Source organism: Cydia splendana, chromosome 11, assembly GCF_910591565.1.
Source record: "Cydia splendana chromosome 11, ilCydSple1.2, whole genome shotgun sequence".
NCBI classification, from domain to species: Eukaryota; Metazoa; Arthropoda; class Insecta; order Lepidoptera; family Tortricidae; genus Cydia; species Cydia splendana.
In genome coordinates, this window is record NC_085970.1 from 14,199,394 (window position 1) to 14,213,757 (window position 14,364).

Sequence of the window (14,364 nt, forward strand, 5' to 3'; positions counted from 1 at the left end):
TACTATGCCTTAAACTGTTTTTTGATAAGTTTTCACAGACAATAAAATATGACATTGATGCATCAAGGCGGTTTGTTAGCAAGGGCCTACCGGGAAACGCAAAATCGGAATTTAGTTATCTTTATCGCTCGAATATGCAAGATTGATAGAGAAGTTAGATAACGAAATTTCAATTTTCTTGTTTCGCGGTAGACAGACCCCCAGATTGTGATGGATTGTGGTAGTGGCGCACCCTATTCTGTATGGCGCTCATTCGGTCCAATAGAAAATGGTATTACATGGTTAAGCGTTACGTACCTATTATATGGTTATATTATATACTTAAGCATTAAACTCCGTGCGGCGCCATCTATTCTATAGCATCGTGCACGGACACTATAAGGTTTACATTTATAATTTGTGCGTCTCGTTATTCTTTTGTCTATGCCATCCATGGTCCAGTCAACATCAAAAAGATAATGACAGCCAAAGTTCCCAAACATATTGTAACATTCGTAACACACTCACCCCACACTAGCGTCTCCCGAGCGTCAGCGATTCAACTCTACCTCTCGACGCAACGTTGGCGCAGCGCCGCCATTCCCATGGCACTGACTAGGCGCCAACGCTCAAAAGACGCTAGTGTGGGGTGGCCTAAAGAAATAACGATGCGTTATGATGTATTTGAGTGTATTTGGATAGTGACTACCTATTAGATGCTGACTGTACCTACCCGTATACGTAGGTATATATGTCGGCGTCCCATCGTAATATCCGCCCAATCGTAAAGATCCTGTGTAATGTTTTGACCCTAGTCACATTAAACCAAAAGATAGGTTGGATAACGAACTAGGCAATAAAAATAGGACCCCGCGCAGCGGGGCTCCGTCGACTCAGGGAACGAGGCAATGATTTTCGCGTTTCACTATTTTATGATCTGCCTGATTTTACGATCGGCCGCCGACATATATTATATCAAATATCGGCATCCAGTGCCTTGTAGGCTAGACCTAGAATATGTACAGACTAAGCACAATTTAGCAATAATAATTTAGGTTAATCCTTGCTACGTTCCAAAATACATTATACCTACTTACATAGTGACTAGGTTAATTATTAAAAAACTAGACTCATAAATACCATATACATATAAATACCATACACTAAAATGTACGTAAAGTAGGTATGTTTGACTAGTTTATTTTATAAAATTGGAATCCCAAATAATCTACCTACTCTACTGAGTCGACACATTTTTGTCAGTGTTTTTGATTCTTCGTGGTAAGTATATAAATAAATGCATTTAAGCATTTCTACATCTTTACGAGTATATTCCCATAATTTTAAGAGTATTTTATAATTAGGTATATCATATAAATAAGTAGGTACACATACGCGAAGCATTTCCTACAAACTCTTGTATTGAAGTTTTTACTAATAGTTTAGTGAATTGATTGATTTTCGAATTAGTTTAAAGAACAATTATTACTAATTTAAGGTAAGGCCAACATCACACAATCTCACTATAGGTAGGTATATTTGACTAGAACACTAAAATTTGAGGGCTACATGGTTATGAGGGCTTCATGGTTAAGAGCTTATCAGGGCTACATGTGTCATGGGCGCCATACAAACGGCGAAGGCAAGGGAGCTAATCTGGCTTTTTTTTTAATTACAGACTAGATGTTTGTTATTAATGCTAAAATAGCTTTTTCACAATAAAACAACTAAATCATATTTACAAAAATACTAGATTTAGTAAGCACCTACTTTTTGGATATTTAATCCTATTAAACACTATGCTATTACACTACATTATTCAATCTATTAAAAAGAATTTGAACTTTTTAATATGAGTAATCTACTAAAAAATTTAAAACCTAAATTATGCAAATATCCATAAATGAGTAGGTACATAAATATTTTTTCAACATAAACACATTCAAATTAATAGAAACAGATTCATTCAAAAAGACACATAACAATTTAAAACTAACATATCTAAACCTTTTTAAATGACACTGTACAGATCAATTCAAAACATTTATGCAGATCTAAAAAGGGATTTTATCAGCCTGTCAATGTCAATCAGTGTATGTGTGTGTATCAGCTTATAAGCACTAAAATTCCAGTCTTTCTACTTGACAGCATAAATCTTTCACTAATCTAAAGTAGTCAAGAGCATTAAGGATCGCTATAAAAGGTTCCCCTACCATTTTATATAAAAACTTTATACTACTCTTGAATGTATGTACATTTCATGTACTTACTCAAATCCTTTGGCACAGAACAGATAATTAATAGCATTACCATAAGACAATGCTATTAGCATATCCAATTTTTGGCAAGAAATTAATCTACATTTATACCTTCCTTCTCTCTGTCATAGCACATACTCTTGTACCTGTCATGTAGTTGTAGTATAAGAACAGCCAAGAACAGGCATACTGTAGATCGCTTGTTGCATTCATTGGCCGAATTCCTTGGAGTTGGAGATGTAGGATACTGTCCCAACAGCATTCCCACACTATTCTCCTCAAATCTTCTTGTTCTCGCACCTGTCATGGTTGTAAAGTTTGTACAAATACCTCTATATTCTGTACATCAAAGTGACTACCGCACTTGCCTCACTTAACTGCTTGGAGCATCCACTTAACCGCTTGGAGCATCTCAGCTTAACATACTGAAGGGCCAAACGCCCTTTCCATTGTCAAATCATAAGCTAAAGGACTACAACAACATCTGGTACAATTATTGTGCAGTTCTCATTTGAAAGTGAAGACTGTAAGGCGTATTTGGGTTCTATTTTGTCTAGGTCTACCTCTATGCCTTTCTGGCTCGCCATTTCTAATATGTAGCTCTTCATCCGGAGGTCACTGAAACATTTTGTTAAAGGTATGTTATTAATTATTATTTATGAGATGAGTTACAAGATTTGTTTTAAATAAAATTTATGAAAGAGTAGGGGTTGGATATTAATAATTAAAATATTGCTTTAAATGCATGTCCTCATTGATAATCCTCTATTACAGCGGTTGGCAACAGGCGGCTCACAAGCCCCCCTGGCTATTTTGTATGTAATATTATCAAACGACAGTGTCACCACCAGCCTGATAAAGTCTGCAATGTATGATAAAGTCACACTTATTAACAAAGTGCAGCTTGCATTAACTTGGTTAACTACTACGTCACCCTTGGCTGCTAAAAGGTTGCCAACCGCTGCTCTATTACTATAAAAAATTCAATACCAAATCTAATTGAAGCCTCTTAAGATAAAAATATAATAATAATACACATACGCTAATTACTAGTCTGTGCGGAAAGTGAAGAGTCGTGGAATGTATGGAGCCCAATACATTCCACAACTCTTCTCTTTCTGAACAGACTATAGAATAACTACTTTAGCCTATTCAGTAGTGCCCAAGCATTATTACTTGGGTCCAAACAGAATGAGCTGCCTGGCAAGAAAAGCAGATTGTCATGTATGGAGTAGACATGGGTTGTTACCGATAATGTTTCCAAAGGAAGGTATTTCCTTTTTCAATTTACTATAACAATTTGTGCAACTTCATCTTTCGTTTTTTTTTTTTTATAAACTATAAACTTACCTTATCTTCATAGATATGCAGCAAAGGCAGCACAACAACGCCAAAATTAGAAAAACACCAAAAGTCATGATAATATACTCTGTTAAGCTAATTTCTATCATATTATATGACCTGTTGCTGAAGATCCAACTGAAAATAACAAAAACAAATGAACGCGTTTGATTGGATTTGTTTATAGTAAACAATAAATCAATACAAGGTAATTAAGAGTTTATACTTACGCTAACCATAAGAATATGAGTGATTGAGGATTTTGGCAACTGTTTGAAACCGTGCTTATTAAATTCAGGATTAGTAATATACAAATTTCTCTCTTGTTTATAATTATTAAGTACAGAAGTCATGAATGGACGTAGAAATATTAGTCGTCAGTCGTAAATGTCAAACTCAAAACAATGAATGAATGGGGACTGAAGTTCATCTGTCAGATTTCGGGTTGCCATGAATTAAAAACGTTCCGTTTGTTTAAAACATTTTTATCACACAAAACATTTTTTTTTTTAACGTATTATTTAAACAATCGTAAAGTAGTTCCAATCATAATAGGAAATGCAAACAAATATTCGTTTTAAACACAGAATATACCGGCATCTTCTACAACAACATTGCAACTCTGTGCCACTTGTTCTGTGGGGACCTTGGCGGGTTTGATTATTTGAGACTTTTTTCCCGTCTTCTTCGCCAGCACTTTGATACTTTTCTTCAGTTGATAATCTCTATAAAAAGAAGTAAAATAAGTTTACCATACAACTCTAACAGCTTACACGTACTCTTACAGCGTGTGTTTGGTACGTTTGGTAGCAAAACCTTAAAGTGTTTGTTTAAATTATGTTTGTTTTAAGTAAAATTGTCGTTTTCTATTAATTTTATTTATTATATGTTTTAAACTTCGAAATGCAACTTTATTATAAACATGATTTAATAGTAAAACATTTTACAAAGAAGAAAGAGGTTTTATGCTTCCATATGGTGGAGGTGCAGGTCCATATCACAAAAATTGCAAGACTGCGTGAGTTAATTGTACTTAGTAAACTGGGTGTAAATATAATGCAATAAAGACTTCCTTTTAAACATCCCAACATAAAATATTCACTTTTATAATATTAGTAGGATTGGATTACCTTTCGAACAGCCTGCCACCAAACACACTTAGTAATTAGATACTAAACATCCTGTATGATTTACAAAATTTTAACGCAAAAGGCACAATAATAAAAAACTTACGTGTAATTAATTCTGCAACAATAAATGCACGCAATTAAAGTGCAGACGCTGGCACACGCAATGAAAAGAAAGGCGGCAACTACAACGCCTTTAAATAGTCTATCAGCCTCCGCTCGAATTTTAGCTGAAAACAAAACATTATCCAAATATATATTTTATATCCGAATGAATTTTTAAAAATCTCGACTTTATTCGATATAAATATAATATAAAAAATATCATTATTCGATTTTTTAAGTTATACCTCTTATGGCTAGCTAGCTAGCTTTTTGGCAATGAAAAGCATCGTAAGGAAACCTGCATATATATGCGAAAAGATCCAAAAGGTGTATGTGAAGTCCCTAATCCGCATTGGGCTAGACTATAGCTAAAGCCCTCGAGTCCTGTGCGTAGCAGTGGGACGTATACAGGCTAAATTATTATATATGTAGTTGTAGCTCATATATCTAATCCAACCAGCAAATCTTTAAAAATTCATATTAAAAAGTTCCTCAAGGGAATGCTTTGAGACTATCATTTATGAATTTATTTTTTCAAATAATAACACTTCGAAATATATATATTATAGGTATGTATAGGGAGAACTTTACAAGTCAAGTATGTACATAGCTCATTAACAAAATATATATGAAATGTGAAATTTTGAGAGCAAGAAAGGTTTGTTTGATAATTTAAGTCAAAAAGTAAAAATATATACATGGATAAACAGGTACAACAACGTGCAACTGAGAGCATATGTAACGTACTTGCCATACCATCTTCCTCTGTAGACATATAATTATCTGTAAAAAGTTACAATTTTAACTAGACCACACGGTTACTAAATATATTGGCGTATTGTTCCTTGAAGATTTTTTCTCACCTTCCGTATTATATTTCTCCTTTAATGACAGGATTAACAATTGTACGTTTATTGTACATTCCTGGGTAGTTTTATTAAAAGTAGTTGGGCTGAAATAAATAAATTATAAAAAAGTCAGTTTTAGAGTACTTACTTACTTCATTCTAACACGATTCGCAACATTAGCTATATTATGAAAAGTGTCACAATACTAGTTGTGTGATTGTGCCATTAACCTAAAATTAAAATAGTTCTACATACGTACATATTTTGATCACAACCGCATTTTTCCTTGCAATCTGTGCCTATTGATGGACAGTCACCGACATCATTACAATTCGTCTAAAAACAAAAATAACAATAATACATACATGTTCAGACACTATTGATATCAGATTTATGAGATTTATCTAAATAAAAAATAATACAAAAATTTACATAAAATAGAGTGCTTTGTAACAGCTTTAAATAGGTACTAGATGGCACTTTCAAAGCCACACAAAATAAAAGAAATTTTGATCTTTCGAGTATCTCAATTTTTTTTTTACTGCATTGAAATTTACAATTCTTTATTACTACGTACATTATTACTTTCAGCCGGAGACAACTCAGCAGCTGCAAAAAAAAACAAGTGTAATACTTATTAGGTACCTATATAAAAAGTGGTAAGTAATATTTTTTACTAATAGTAGCGGAGTTTATGCCACTTACATGTTAAAGCACACCAACCACTAATAAGAAATGCACAAAAAAATATTTGACCACGACGACACATTATACGATAAACACTCGGCGTACAAATACTACAACAATAATGCTTCTTCTTATAATAAAATAATAAACACTATACGGTTCACACACTACTGTTTTGATACGTTTATACTTAAGTATTTAATGACAATACACTTTGAAACAAAACAGGCAAATTAAAATAAGATTATAGTTTAAAATCACGCAGTAGGTATGAGACATTTGCGAAATGTTTAGTTGGGTCGCCGAACGAGAGCAAAGGAACTAAAATAGACTGGCCTCGAATCATGACGCTGATTGTTTGGACTGTGTTTGAATTGAACGTATAATTTAATAATTGTAACAATTTTAAACATTTTAATTTTATTGTTATAATACGGAATATAAATAGCTTTAAAAAGACAACTGGATTAAACAACGGACACTTGAACTTCTTCGGGCATGGTTTTACATCTGTCTGTTTTCCCACTTTCTTTATTTTCTTTTCTTCCAACTTTTTGCTTGCTTTTGTTTGTTTGTTGTACGTGTATTTCTTTTTCTATTATTTTCAAGCTTCTCCTCAATTGATGATTCCTGACAGCAAAATAAGACAATCAACTTATATATTTTCAAGACAAAATGTAATTATGCATGCTGTTTGTGGATATCTGAATAAGGAGGACAAGAACAAACGTGAACATCTGTAAATTGCACCTACCCTTTTCAAGCAAATAAATGATTTATGAAAATAAATGTGTAAACAATTTTCATTCACACTTACGAATATTGCACCCAATAACAATAAAAGCATCCTAAAAATAAACACACGCTTGCAAATCCCGCAAAAATTATGCCCGCATTAATCACTCGTTGAAAAATAATATCATTGCTCTTGCGGGTTTTCTCTGAAAGTAATTATAAGATAGGTAAGTAGGGTCATTGCGCTAATTTTCGTCCGGTGTCACTTTCCGTCCACTTGACGAAATCTGATTTTGAATATAAACCTTCATTGCTGCACAAATTTGGACTTATTGCAATCCTTAATATCTAAACAATTTATCTATCTGCATAAAAAATATATTTCACAAGCAGCAAATTATAAATGAAATGTACTATTTGCTAATCCGTCAAGTGGACGGAAACTGACACCGGACGGTAAACTGACACAATTACCCTATATGATCTTATCAAATCAAAGAAGTTCATGTAAAAATGCAATCACTTTTGTTTACCTGCAACAACGGCTCCTAATCTATTATTTAAAACTTTAAATGACAGTAACAATCCAATTAAGTTCAATTCGCAAGTTCCAGTGGTACTGTTAAAGCGATAAGGGCTGAAACAAGGCAAATAAAAGAAAATATTAGACATATGTTAGCTACCTTTTCAGCGTAAACTTAAAAAACACTTAATAAGTACTTACATGGATTTGTTGCTATCACATTTTTCTTCGAAGGGTAATGTGTCAGTGTCACTGTAATAACACTCTATTTCATCGCACCACCAGTGCACAGAGGGCTGAAAATAACGATAAATAAAAGCCTAAGTAGTCCGTATTTAATTAACCCACCATCATACCACATTTCGAATGCAACTAGTCAACTACTTATGACGTTAACGTTTACCTTATCGGTTACCCCTTCCGTCACTGTATAGAAGAAGAAAAAACAATAGTCAGTAAGTTTATATCGTATGCATAAAATGAAGATGATAGGGGATAGATACTTTTACTTCAGAATAAATGTTAATTTAAAAAACTTACGTATAACATAGGTCCAAAAACTTATACATATAAGTTTCCACATCGTCGGATTTACAAATACATAAATATGAAGTAAAAATGCAATAGGTATTTTGTTTTTATTAACACGGCTGACTCTTGAATCAGTAGGTCACACAATAACTTGAGAGGAAACATTACATTATGAACTAAAACTACGGATACGCATGTCTTCAATGATCAACATAAATTGAACCAATTTAAGAATCAGTTTGGATTAGGTATACCTCTCGCGTCGAATGATGATTCCTATGACAGTTACTAATAGTCACTTTTGATTGAACTTATATAATTTGTAGAATGCCGAATACGACTTGGCGCTAAAGTTCTTAAATGGCAAAAATCTAGATTTCGATGCAAAAAATATGATTAATTTGAACTGACAAAACGACATAAAAGTAAAACGGAACGTGTTAATTGACTTGAGTAATTTTTTTTAAGCTGGCAACAACAGAATATTCATAAAAAAGTATATTCGAAAAGTTTTTTTCAGAATAAATACAAATTAATTATATTTATAAGTATTATTTTAATATTATATAAAATAATTATTATAAGTATCTAGTATAGTCTTCTATATAAACTTAAACCACTTCACAGCATTTCACAGTGACAATCTTATTTCTCTTTCTATTGCACGTGAACAGGGTGAGTTAGCTGTACTTGACTTCATTGGAATGGAAGTAGGGATAGTCTGTCGTGGCAGCATGGCAACGTAGGTAGACCGTTTCACTAACTCAAGTCAAAAAACCAGTTTATTTACCGACTATATCCGTGGAGTGTCGCTTTGCAAGCGTACACAATACGCAGAGCTTTTTCGAAACATTTAATTTATTGCCGTCCGTGTGTCCTTATCAGAAATTAGTTTTAAGGCGTTTATATTTAAAGTTGTAATAAAAGTATTGTAACTTTAATTCAAACTAGTGTCTTTTATAAATTTAAAAGTAGTGATAGGTGTGTCGCAGCGTGAATTTTGAATCGTGAGTTTAATTTGTGTGCACTCACGTGAAAATACAGGTGTTTAGTTGCATGTGCAGTTCAAACGTGTAAAAAAGAGATGTTGATAGATTGCGGAACACATCTTCAGTTCGATTGCATACACCAGTGAACTTCGTGTGACGAATTCTTTGCGGACTTTATTGAAAACGTGAGTAAAAGTAACAATCAAATAACTGTATTTTATAGCGTATAAAGCGGTTCTTAATGAGAGAGCATTAGCGGATTTTTGTATAGTGAATTCTTGTGAGATTTTAATTAGAATTGGTTGTCTCATTAAGTTTTCCAATAGGATATTTCGACAACAAATGGATTGTTTTGTTTAGGAACATCAGTGTTATTGTAGATGTTTTGATTTCGGCATTCCTGTGTATTATATTAACCGGTTTGGTCTAGCCTCTATTTAAATTTCATTCAATTATTCGTACTTTTATGTTGTTGCCTTATTTATTTTGAAATTATAATTTAGAACCACCATATAGGATAATGATATGTTATGTATGTGCCAAAGTCAAAAACAAAAGCCAGCACTACTAATATTTTGTTTTTATTTATTTTCCTTAACACCATAAATTAAGGGATGGAAAGACTTATTTATACAAGAAGAAATTTACAACTGATAAGTTTTAGGGCTTCTTGCATAATGATTTGGACAACAACAGTTATCAGAGTTGTTAGATGCTTGCTGTAACATTCCTGCTATCAAATTTAAAAGCCAAAATTTGATCTGATACCCTTTTTTGACAACCATTTAAAACTTCGCCGGCATGGTGAATACTTACAGTGAGCATATACTTACTTATTATTTAATTTTTAATCAGATTAAACAGTATAACAAAAATTTAAGTTGTAAACAACCAGAAAAATGTCTTACAGAAATTAGTTTGTATGGATTACTGACTCAAATATAAAACAGGATGGGTAGGCTTCAATGAAAAAACAGGGAAACTCATTAGCTAGAGATGCCAGCTAATTATTGCCAGTATAGGGTCTTTAAACCTGTTCTATAATCTTGCATGCAATATTCCTTACATTGCAGTATTTGGTTGATAAACTGAATTAATTTTATTCCGTCAAGTGCCATGTAAATGATGCTTTAAATTGTCTGTTTGCTCGCAGATGTCCGCGAACCCTAATCTGCACCAGACCGTGTGCAACAATTCCTGATGTTCTGGTGTGAGATCGGCTGAGATGCAGCCATGGCGAGCGGCAAGGCTATGTATTCTATAGCCGTTGTTGTGTTCGGCTTCATATGTTTTGTGGTCGGTGCCATAGCGGTGGGCCTACCAACATGGGGCTATTATTACAGTTGTAAGTATAACAATTAACACAGTCATTACCACATCAAATTTTCTATAGTTTTTTTAGAATGATATATGGCAATGGTACAAAAAGGGTGAAGTAATATCCTAATCCGATAAAAGGTGTTTTGTGACTAGAGGTGTTGTTACCAATAACTAGTACCTATAATGCTTTCACATACCTATTTAACTTTAAATGGATGTTGGAAATGAGAGTGTTAATATTATTAATATATGGATTAATCAATCTTAATTTAAGGGAAATACAACCTTAGTGATATGTTCAAGGCATAATTATTTCAATACGAATGTTCCATAAGATCTGTATAAATTCAAATTTGAAGGTTTTAAGTTGTGTATTCCTCTGAAGCATTATCACTAAGGTCTTTAGTCCCTGAGAGAGTAAATTTTATAGATTAGTGTAACTAATTTGAATGTGTTTAGCTAATTATTCACAGCTGAATCATTTTGCAGATTTTTAGTGACATGATACTTTTCGTTATTATTCTACTAGATATTTACTCTAGCACACTTTACATTACAGATACACTAATAGGTATTTAAAATTACACATGATTGGTTACATTAAATCTTTTAAAATTGGTCATTATCATGAATGTTTATTGAGTCAACACTTTAATAGGTACTTAATTAATTCAATAAAATTCTTGCATATATTTAACAGATAGATTTATACCTCTTTAGTTTCTTCCTTTTTTTAATTATTTGTTTAATTGACCAATGGTACATACTAGATTTTCGTGCATATTTCTGTTGCATTAAAACTGCGTTTAGGAAACAAAACATAAGCTGTGGGTAGGGAAGTTATATATTAGTCCAATCCAATACGCAGAATTACTGAACATATTACATACTCTATTAACATCAAAATAGGTACATGATTCTGATAATGACCAAACACTTGTAAATATGTACATTTTAACTGTTAATTACTATTAGCCGCACAACTAGATCGACACTAATTCTTTCAGATGATTCTGGCATAGATATCGCATTGCAGTGGCACTCTTGTAAGTACACCCCCCTTTCATAGAAGCATGATACCTACCTATGTCAAATTTCCCACAATATTGGTCTGGTCAAACACAGATGTCACTATTAGATCTAGAGAGAAATAAACGATCTGTGAAATCACCGGACTATGTACGCTGCAAAAGAGACCACGGCCAATATTCACGAATGTTTGGCTAAAATGTTGACGCTCGACAGAGAGCAAGGTGGTGGGTGCACGGCTTAAATAAGTTTATTTCACATACGACGAGTATCTCCCGAGAATTTCATTTTTAGTTAGGTACATACAGTTTTCGATCTTCTAGGAAGGTGTCTCACCTTTCTATAATATCTAATCATCATCTAAAGTATCTAAACAACTAATCGTTTCCTAAATAATGATGGTATTTTATTTTTAATTCATACTATTCATAGTTCTCGTAAGATTCTCGCATTATGCAGCATGAAGAATATTCCACGCATGAAGAATATTTTTAAGACACGCATAAGCAGTTTTTTTTTGTTTTACATTATAATTTGTAAATTTTTGTTGAATCTCTTGTGACACTTGTATAGTACATGTAATTTACTATTTGTACCTAAGAATAGACCAAATTTATTATTTAGCTCACTCGTATAAAGGTCGCTCTAAAAATGTAATTGTTGATAATAATTAAATAATACATAATTTTGGACACAGCGCGTATAGTACGTCGGTTCCTCACTCTGCGGCCCTGACCACCGGCAGCTTGGGCCAAGCCCCGCTGCCGGCGGCACCCTAGGTTAGGTTTTTTATAATGTGTTTATATATTTTTGTTATGTTTTGTAAGTGTTTTTATATTTTACTTTTATACTCACATTGTAAAATCCTAACCTAAGACCCTAATTGAATAAAAAATAATACCTTACTCATAGGTATAAACTAAAGGCGGTTCTAAGTTCTAAACATAAACTTGACGTTATCGTAAGTGTCTTCAGCGTGCATGCACATAATGCAACATGTCATGTTAGCTAACGATCGTCATTATATTCGATTGTTTACCGTGACTTGTCATTAAACGTAAAGCAGAGTCCACCTTGACACGCCTTGGTACGTTTATAGCTCGACTTAGTAAGCAGGCTTATTGGCAAACATGTTTTTTTGATTTTATCCAGTGAACTCTGTCGGCGATGTAACATATCACGGCCGTGTTAAAGGCATAATTTCTTTGGACACATCTTTGACAAAGTAGATCAATATCATCAGTGTGTTTTGGTGGTAGTAGTCAGGGACCTCTACCAGACACCAAAAATGTCATCAAATTATTCGCCATAGTATCTAAAAAGAAATCAGGGAGACAAAAACTCTCTTATATACGGAACCAAACCACCATACCCAAGACAAAAAATTCATATGGACATGTAAAAAAAAATATGACACAAAAAAAGATCATTAGATAGGTACCCGGAAGGGGTGTAAATGTAAACCAAGCTAGTTGATACTCGAGGCAGACGTTCTTTTCATTGTAAATTTCCGTTTGAATAATTTTGTTAAAGGGTGCTAGAAGCCTTATAAGACAAACTGTTGTGAAACTGCTCATCCGATACCTTACACAAACAACAACATTGTTAAACTTTGGCGTGGTGAATGCCAAATGTTCTTTTTAAACAGTTGAAGCATCTAGGTTGGTGCTTTAGTTATAATAGGGAGGTATGGGCAAAATAAAATTGTTAGAGTCAGACCGAGAAAAGTCTGCAGGAATTTTGATAGCCCACGCAGTGCAAGTGTTATTTTAAACGTCAAACTTCTATGAAATTATGACGTGTAAATAACACTTGCACTGCGTGGGCTATCAAAATGGCTGCAGACTTTTCTTGGTCTAACTCTAACGTGAGTCGACAGAATCTTAAGACTGGGGTTTACAAGGTGTGATACATGATACATCCCGGGTTACACTTACACACAGTATTTTTTGAGCAAGTATAATAAAATTATTTTTCTGAAAACTTAATTAGAAAGCAAATATGTATTTATATCAGGTAGAGGGTTTTTATTGTGTAAGCTGTGAACGTTTACTCAAACCTCGGTATTGGTAAATCTCAGATTTGCACTAGTCTTAGCTGATCCTTGCGATCATTCGGTCGGTGATATTTCCTGAACCATACCATACGATACGATACGTCTAATGATTCTAATGGTGTTTTATACCTCCAGCAGCGAGGCGAGGTGAAATACGAATTGCCGTACTATCGGAGATAAAATAGTCATTATTTTTATCGCATGGCCGGTAATGAAGCGCCTTTCTATTTCAATGTAACACGAAAATTACATTACCATCTCAGTTTTGCTAAGACGGACATTTTAAAGACGATTATCACTATCACCTATCTTAAGCTTAAGAGGCGGTTAAGAATTGAAAACCTACTTATTTTTAAGTTAAATGCACTCTTGACCTGTGTAACAATGCATATTGTGCATACTTAACCTTTTTCACTGTTGATAAAAAATAGTTATTTGTACAACAAGAGATCAAAGTTTGATATTTCTTCGAGTGCTTATTTTGAGCCCGTGCAAGCGAAAGATTCTATAATAGATTCACGAGCGTAGCGAGTGAATCTAATTTAGAATCTTGAGCGTAGTAAGGGACTCAAACGCGCACGAGATGTAAATAACTTTGATCTCGTGTAGTACACTAAATTTTTCACCATAGCAGTGAGAACATACCTATTAGACAACTTGAAAAATGTAATCCTTCTTCATCACTTAATACCTGCACTCATGTTTTCTTAAGATATACAAACAATTAAGTTTAATTACCGCAATCGAACACGAAAACAAAACGTAATAATAAATTTCAGTAAAATAATATGGAAATAACGAACATCAACTGACACTTCAATCGACAACTTTTTTTT

The 14,364-nt window shown here is 33.4% G+C and overlaps 3 protein-coding genes across 4 annotated transcripts in view; 1 reads left to right on the forward strand and 2 right to left on the reverse strand.

Moving 5' to 3' along the window:
- Positions 1–2,012: 2,012 nt before the first annotated feature.
- LOC134794812 (uncharacterized) lies at positions 2,013–6,480 on the reverse strand. Its single transcript, XM_063766610.1, has 7 exons — positions 6,364–6,480; positions 6,236–6,267; positions 5,918–5,994; positions 5,674–5,762; positions 4,812–4,935; positions 3,588–4,303; positions 2,013–2,855 (listed from the first exon to the last, which is right to left on the reverse strand). The coding sequence occupies exons 1-6, from the start codon at positions 6,425–6,427 to the stop codon at positions 4,156–4,158; spliced, it is 534 nt and encodes a 177-aa protein (XP_063622680.1). The 5' UTR covers positions 6,428–6,480; the 3' UTR covers positions 2,013–2,855; positions 3,588–4,155.
- Positions 6,481–6,631: 151 nt separating this feature from the next.
- On the reverse strand, positions 6,632–8,302 carry LOC134794811 (uncharacterized). 2 transcript variants are annotated; one of them, XM_063766609.1, is made up of 6 exons: positions 8,144–8,302; positions 8,007–8,029; positions 7,805–7,899; positions 7,614–7,717; positions 7,210–7,286; positions 6,632–6,975 (listed from the first exon to the last, which is right to left on the reverse strand). In XM_063766609.1, the coding sequence occupies exons 1-6, from the start codon at positions 8,184–8,186 to the stop codon at positions 6,877–6,879; spliced, it is 441 nt and encodes a 146-aa protein (XP_063622679.1). In that variant the 5' UTR covers positions 8,187–8,302; the 3' UTR covers positions 6,632–6,876. The 2 variants fall into 2 exon arrangements, with proteins under 2 accessions (XP_063622679.1, XP_063622677.1); XM_063766607.1 differs by having other exon boundaries at positions 7,163–7,286; positions 8,144–8,300.
- Positions 8,303–8,818: 516 nt separating this feature from the next.
- Positions 8,819–14,364, forward strand: part of LOC134794971 (uncharacterized) — a 75,719-nt gene continuing 70,173 nt past the window's right edge. The window contains exons 1-3 of the mRNA XM_063766844.1: positions 8,819–9,308; positions 10,277–10,468; positions 11,451–11,489. Coding sequence (XP_063622914.1) covers positions 10,357–10,468; positions 11,451–11,489 — 151 coding nt within the window. The 5' untranslated portion in view covers positions 8,819–9,308; positions 10,277–10,356. The remainder of the gene's footprint in view (positions 9,309–10,276; positions 10,469–11,450; positions 11,490–14,364) is intronic.

Bases quoted from the DNA above. Each gene is read 5' to 3' on its own strand.
- LOC134794812 (XM_063766610.1), bottom strand. From the start codon at position 6,427: ATGTGTCGTCGTGGTCAAATATTTTTTTGTGCATTTCTTATTAGTGGT. The intron at 6,268-6,363 runs GTAAGTGGCATA...TTTTTTTTGCAG, and splicing joins TGGTTGGTGTGCTTTAACAT to CTGCTGAGTTGTCTCCGGCT. The intron at 4,304-4,811 runs GTAAGTTTTTTA...TTCTTTTTATAG, and splicing joins TGTTGCAGAATTAATTACAC to AGATTATCAACTGAAGAAAA.
- LOC134794811 (XM_063766607.1), bottom strand. From the start codon at position 8,186: ATGTGGAAACTTATATGTATAAGTTTTTGGACCTATGTTATAC. The intron at 7,900-8,006 runs GTAAACGTTAAC...CGTTATTTTCAG, and splicing joins CGGAAGGGGTAACCGATAAG to CCCTCTGTGCACTGGTGGTG. The intron at 7,287-7,613 runs GTAAACAAAAGT...AATTACTTTCAG, and splicing joins ATTAGGAGCCGTTGTTGCAG to AGAAAACCCGCAAGAGCAAT.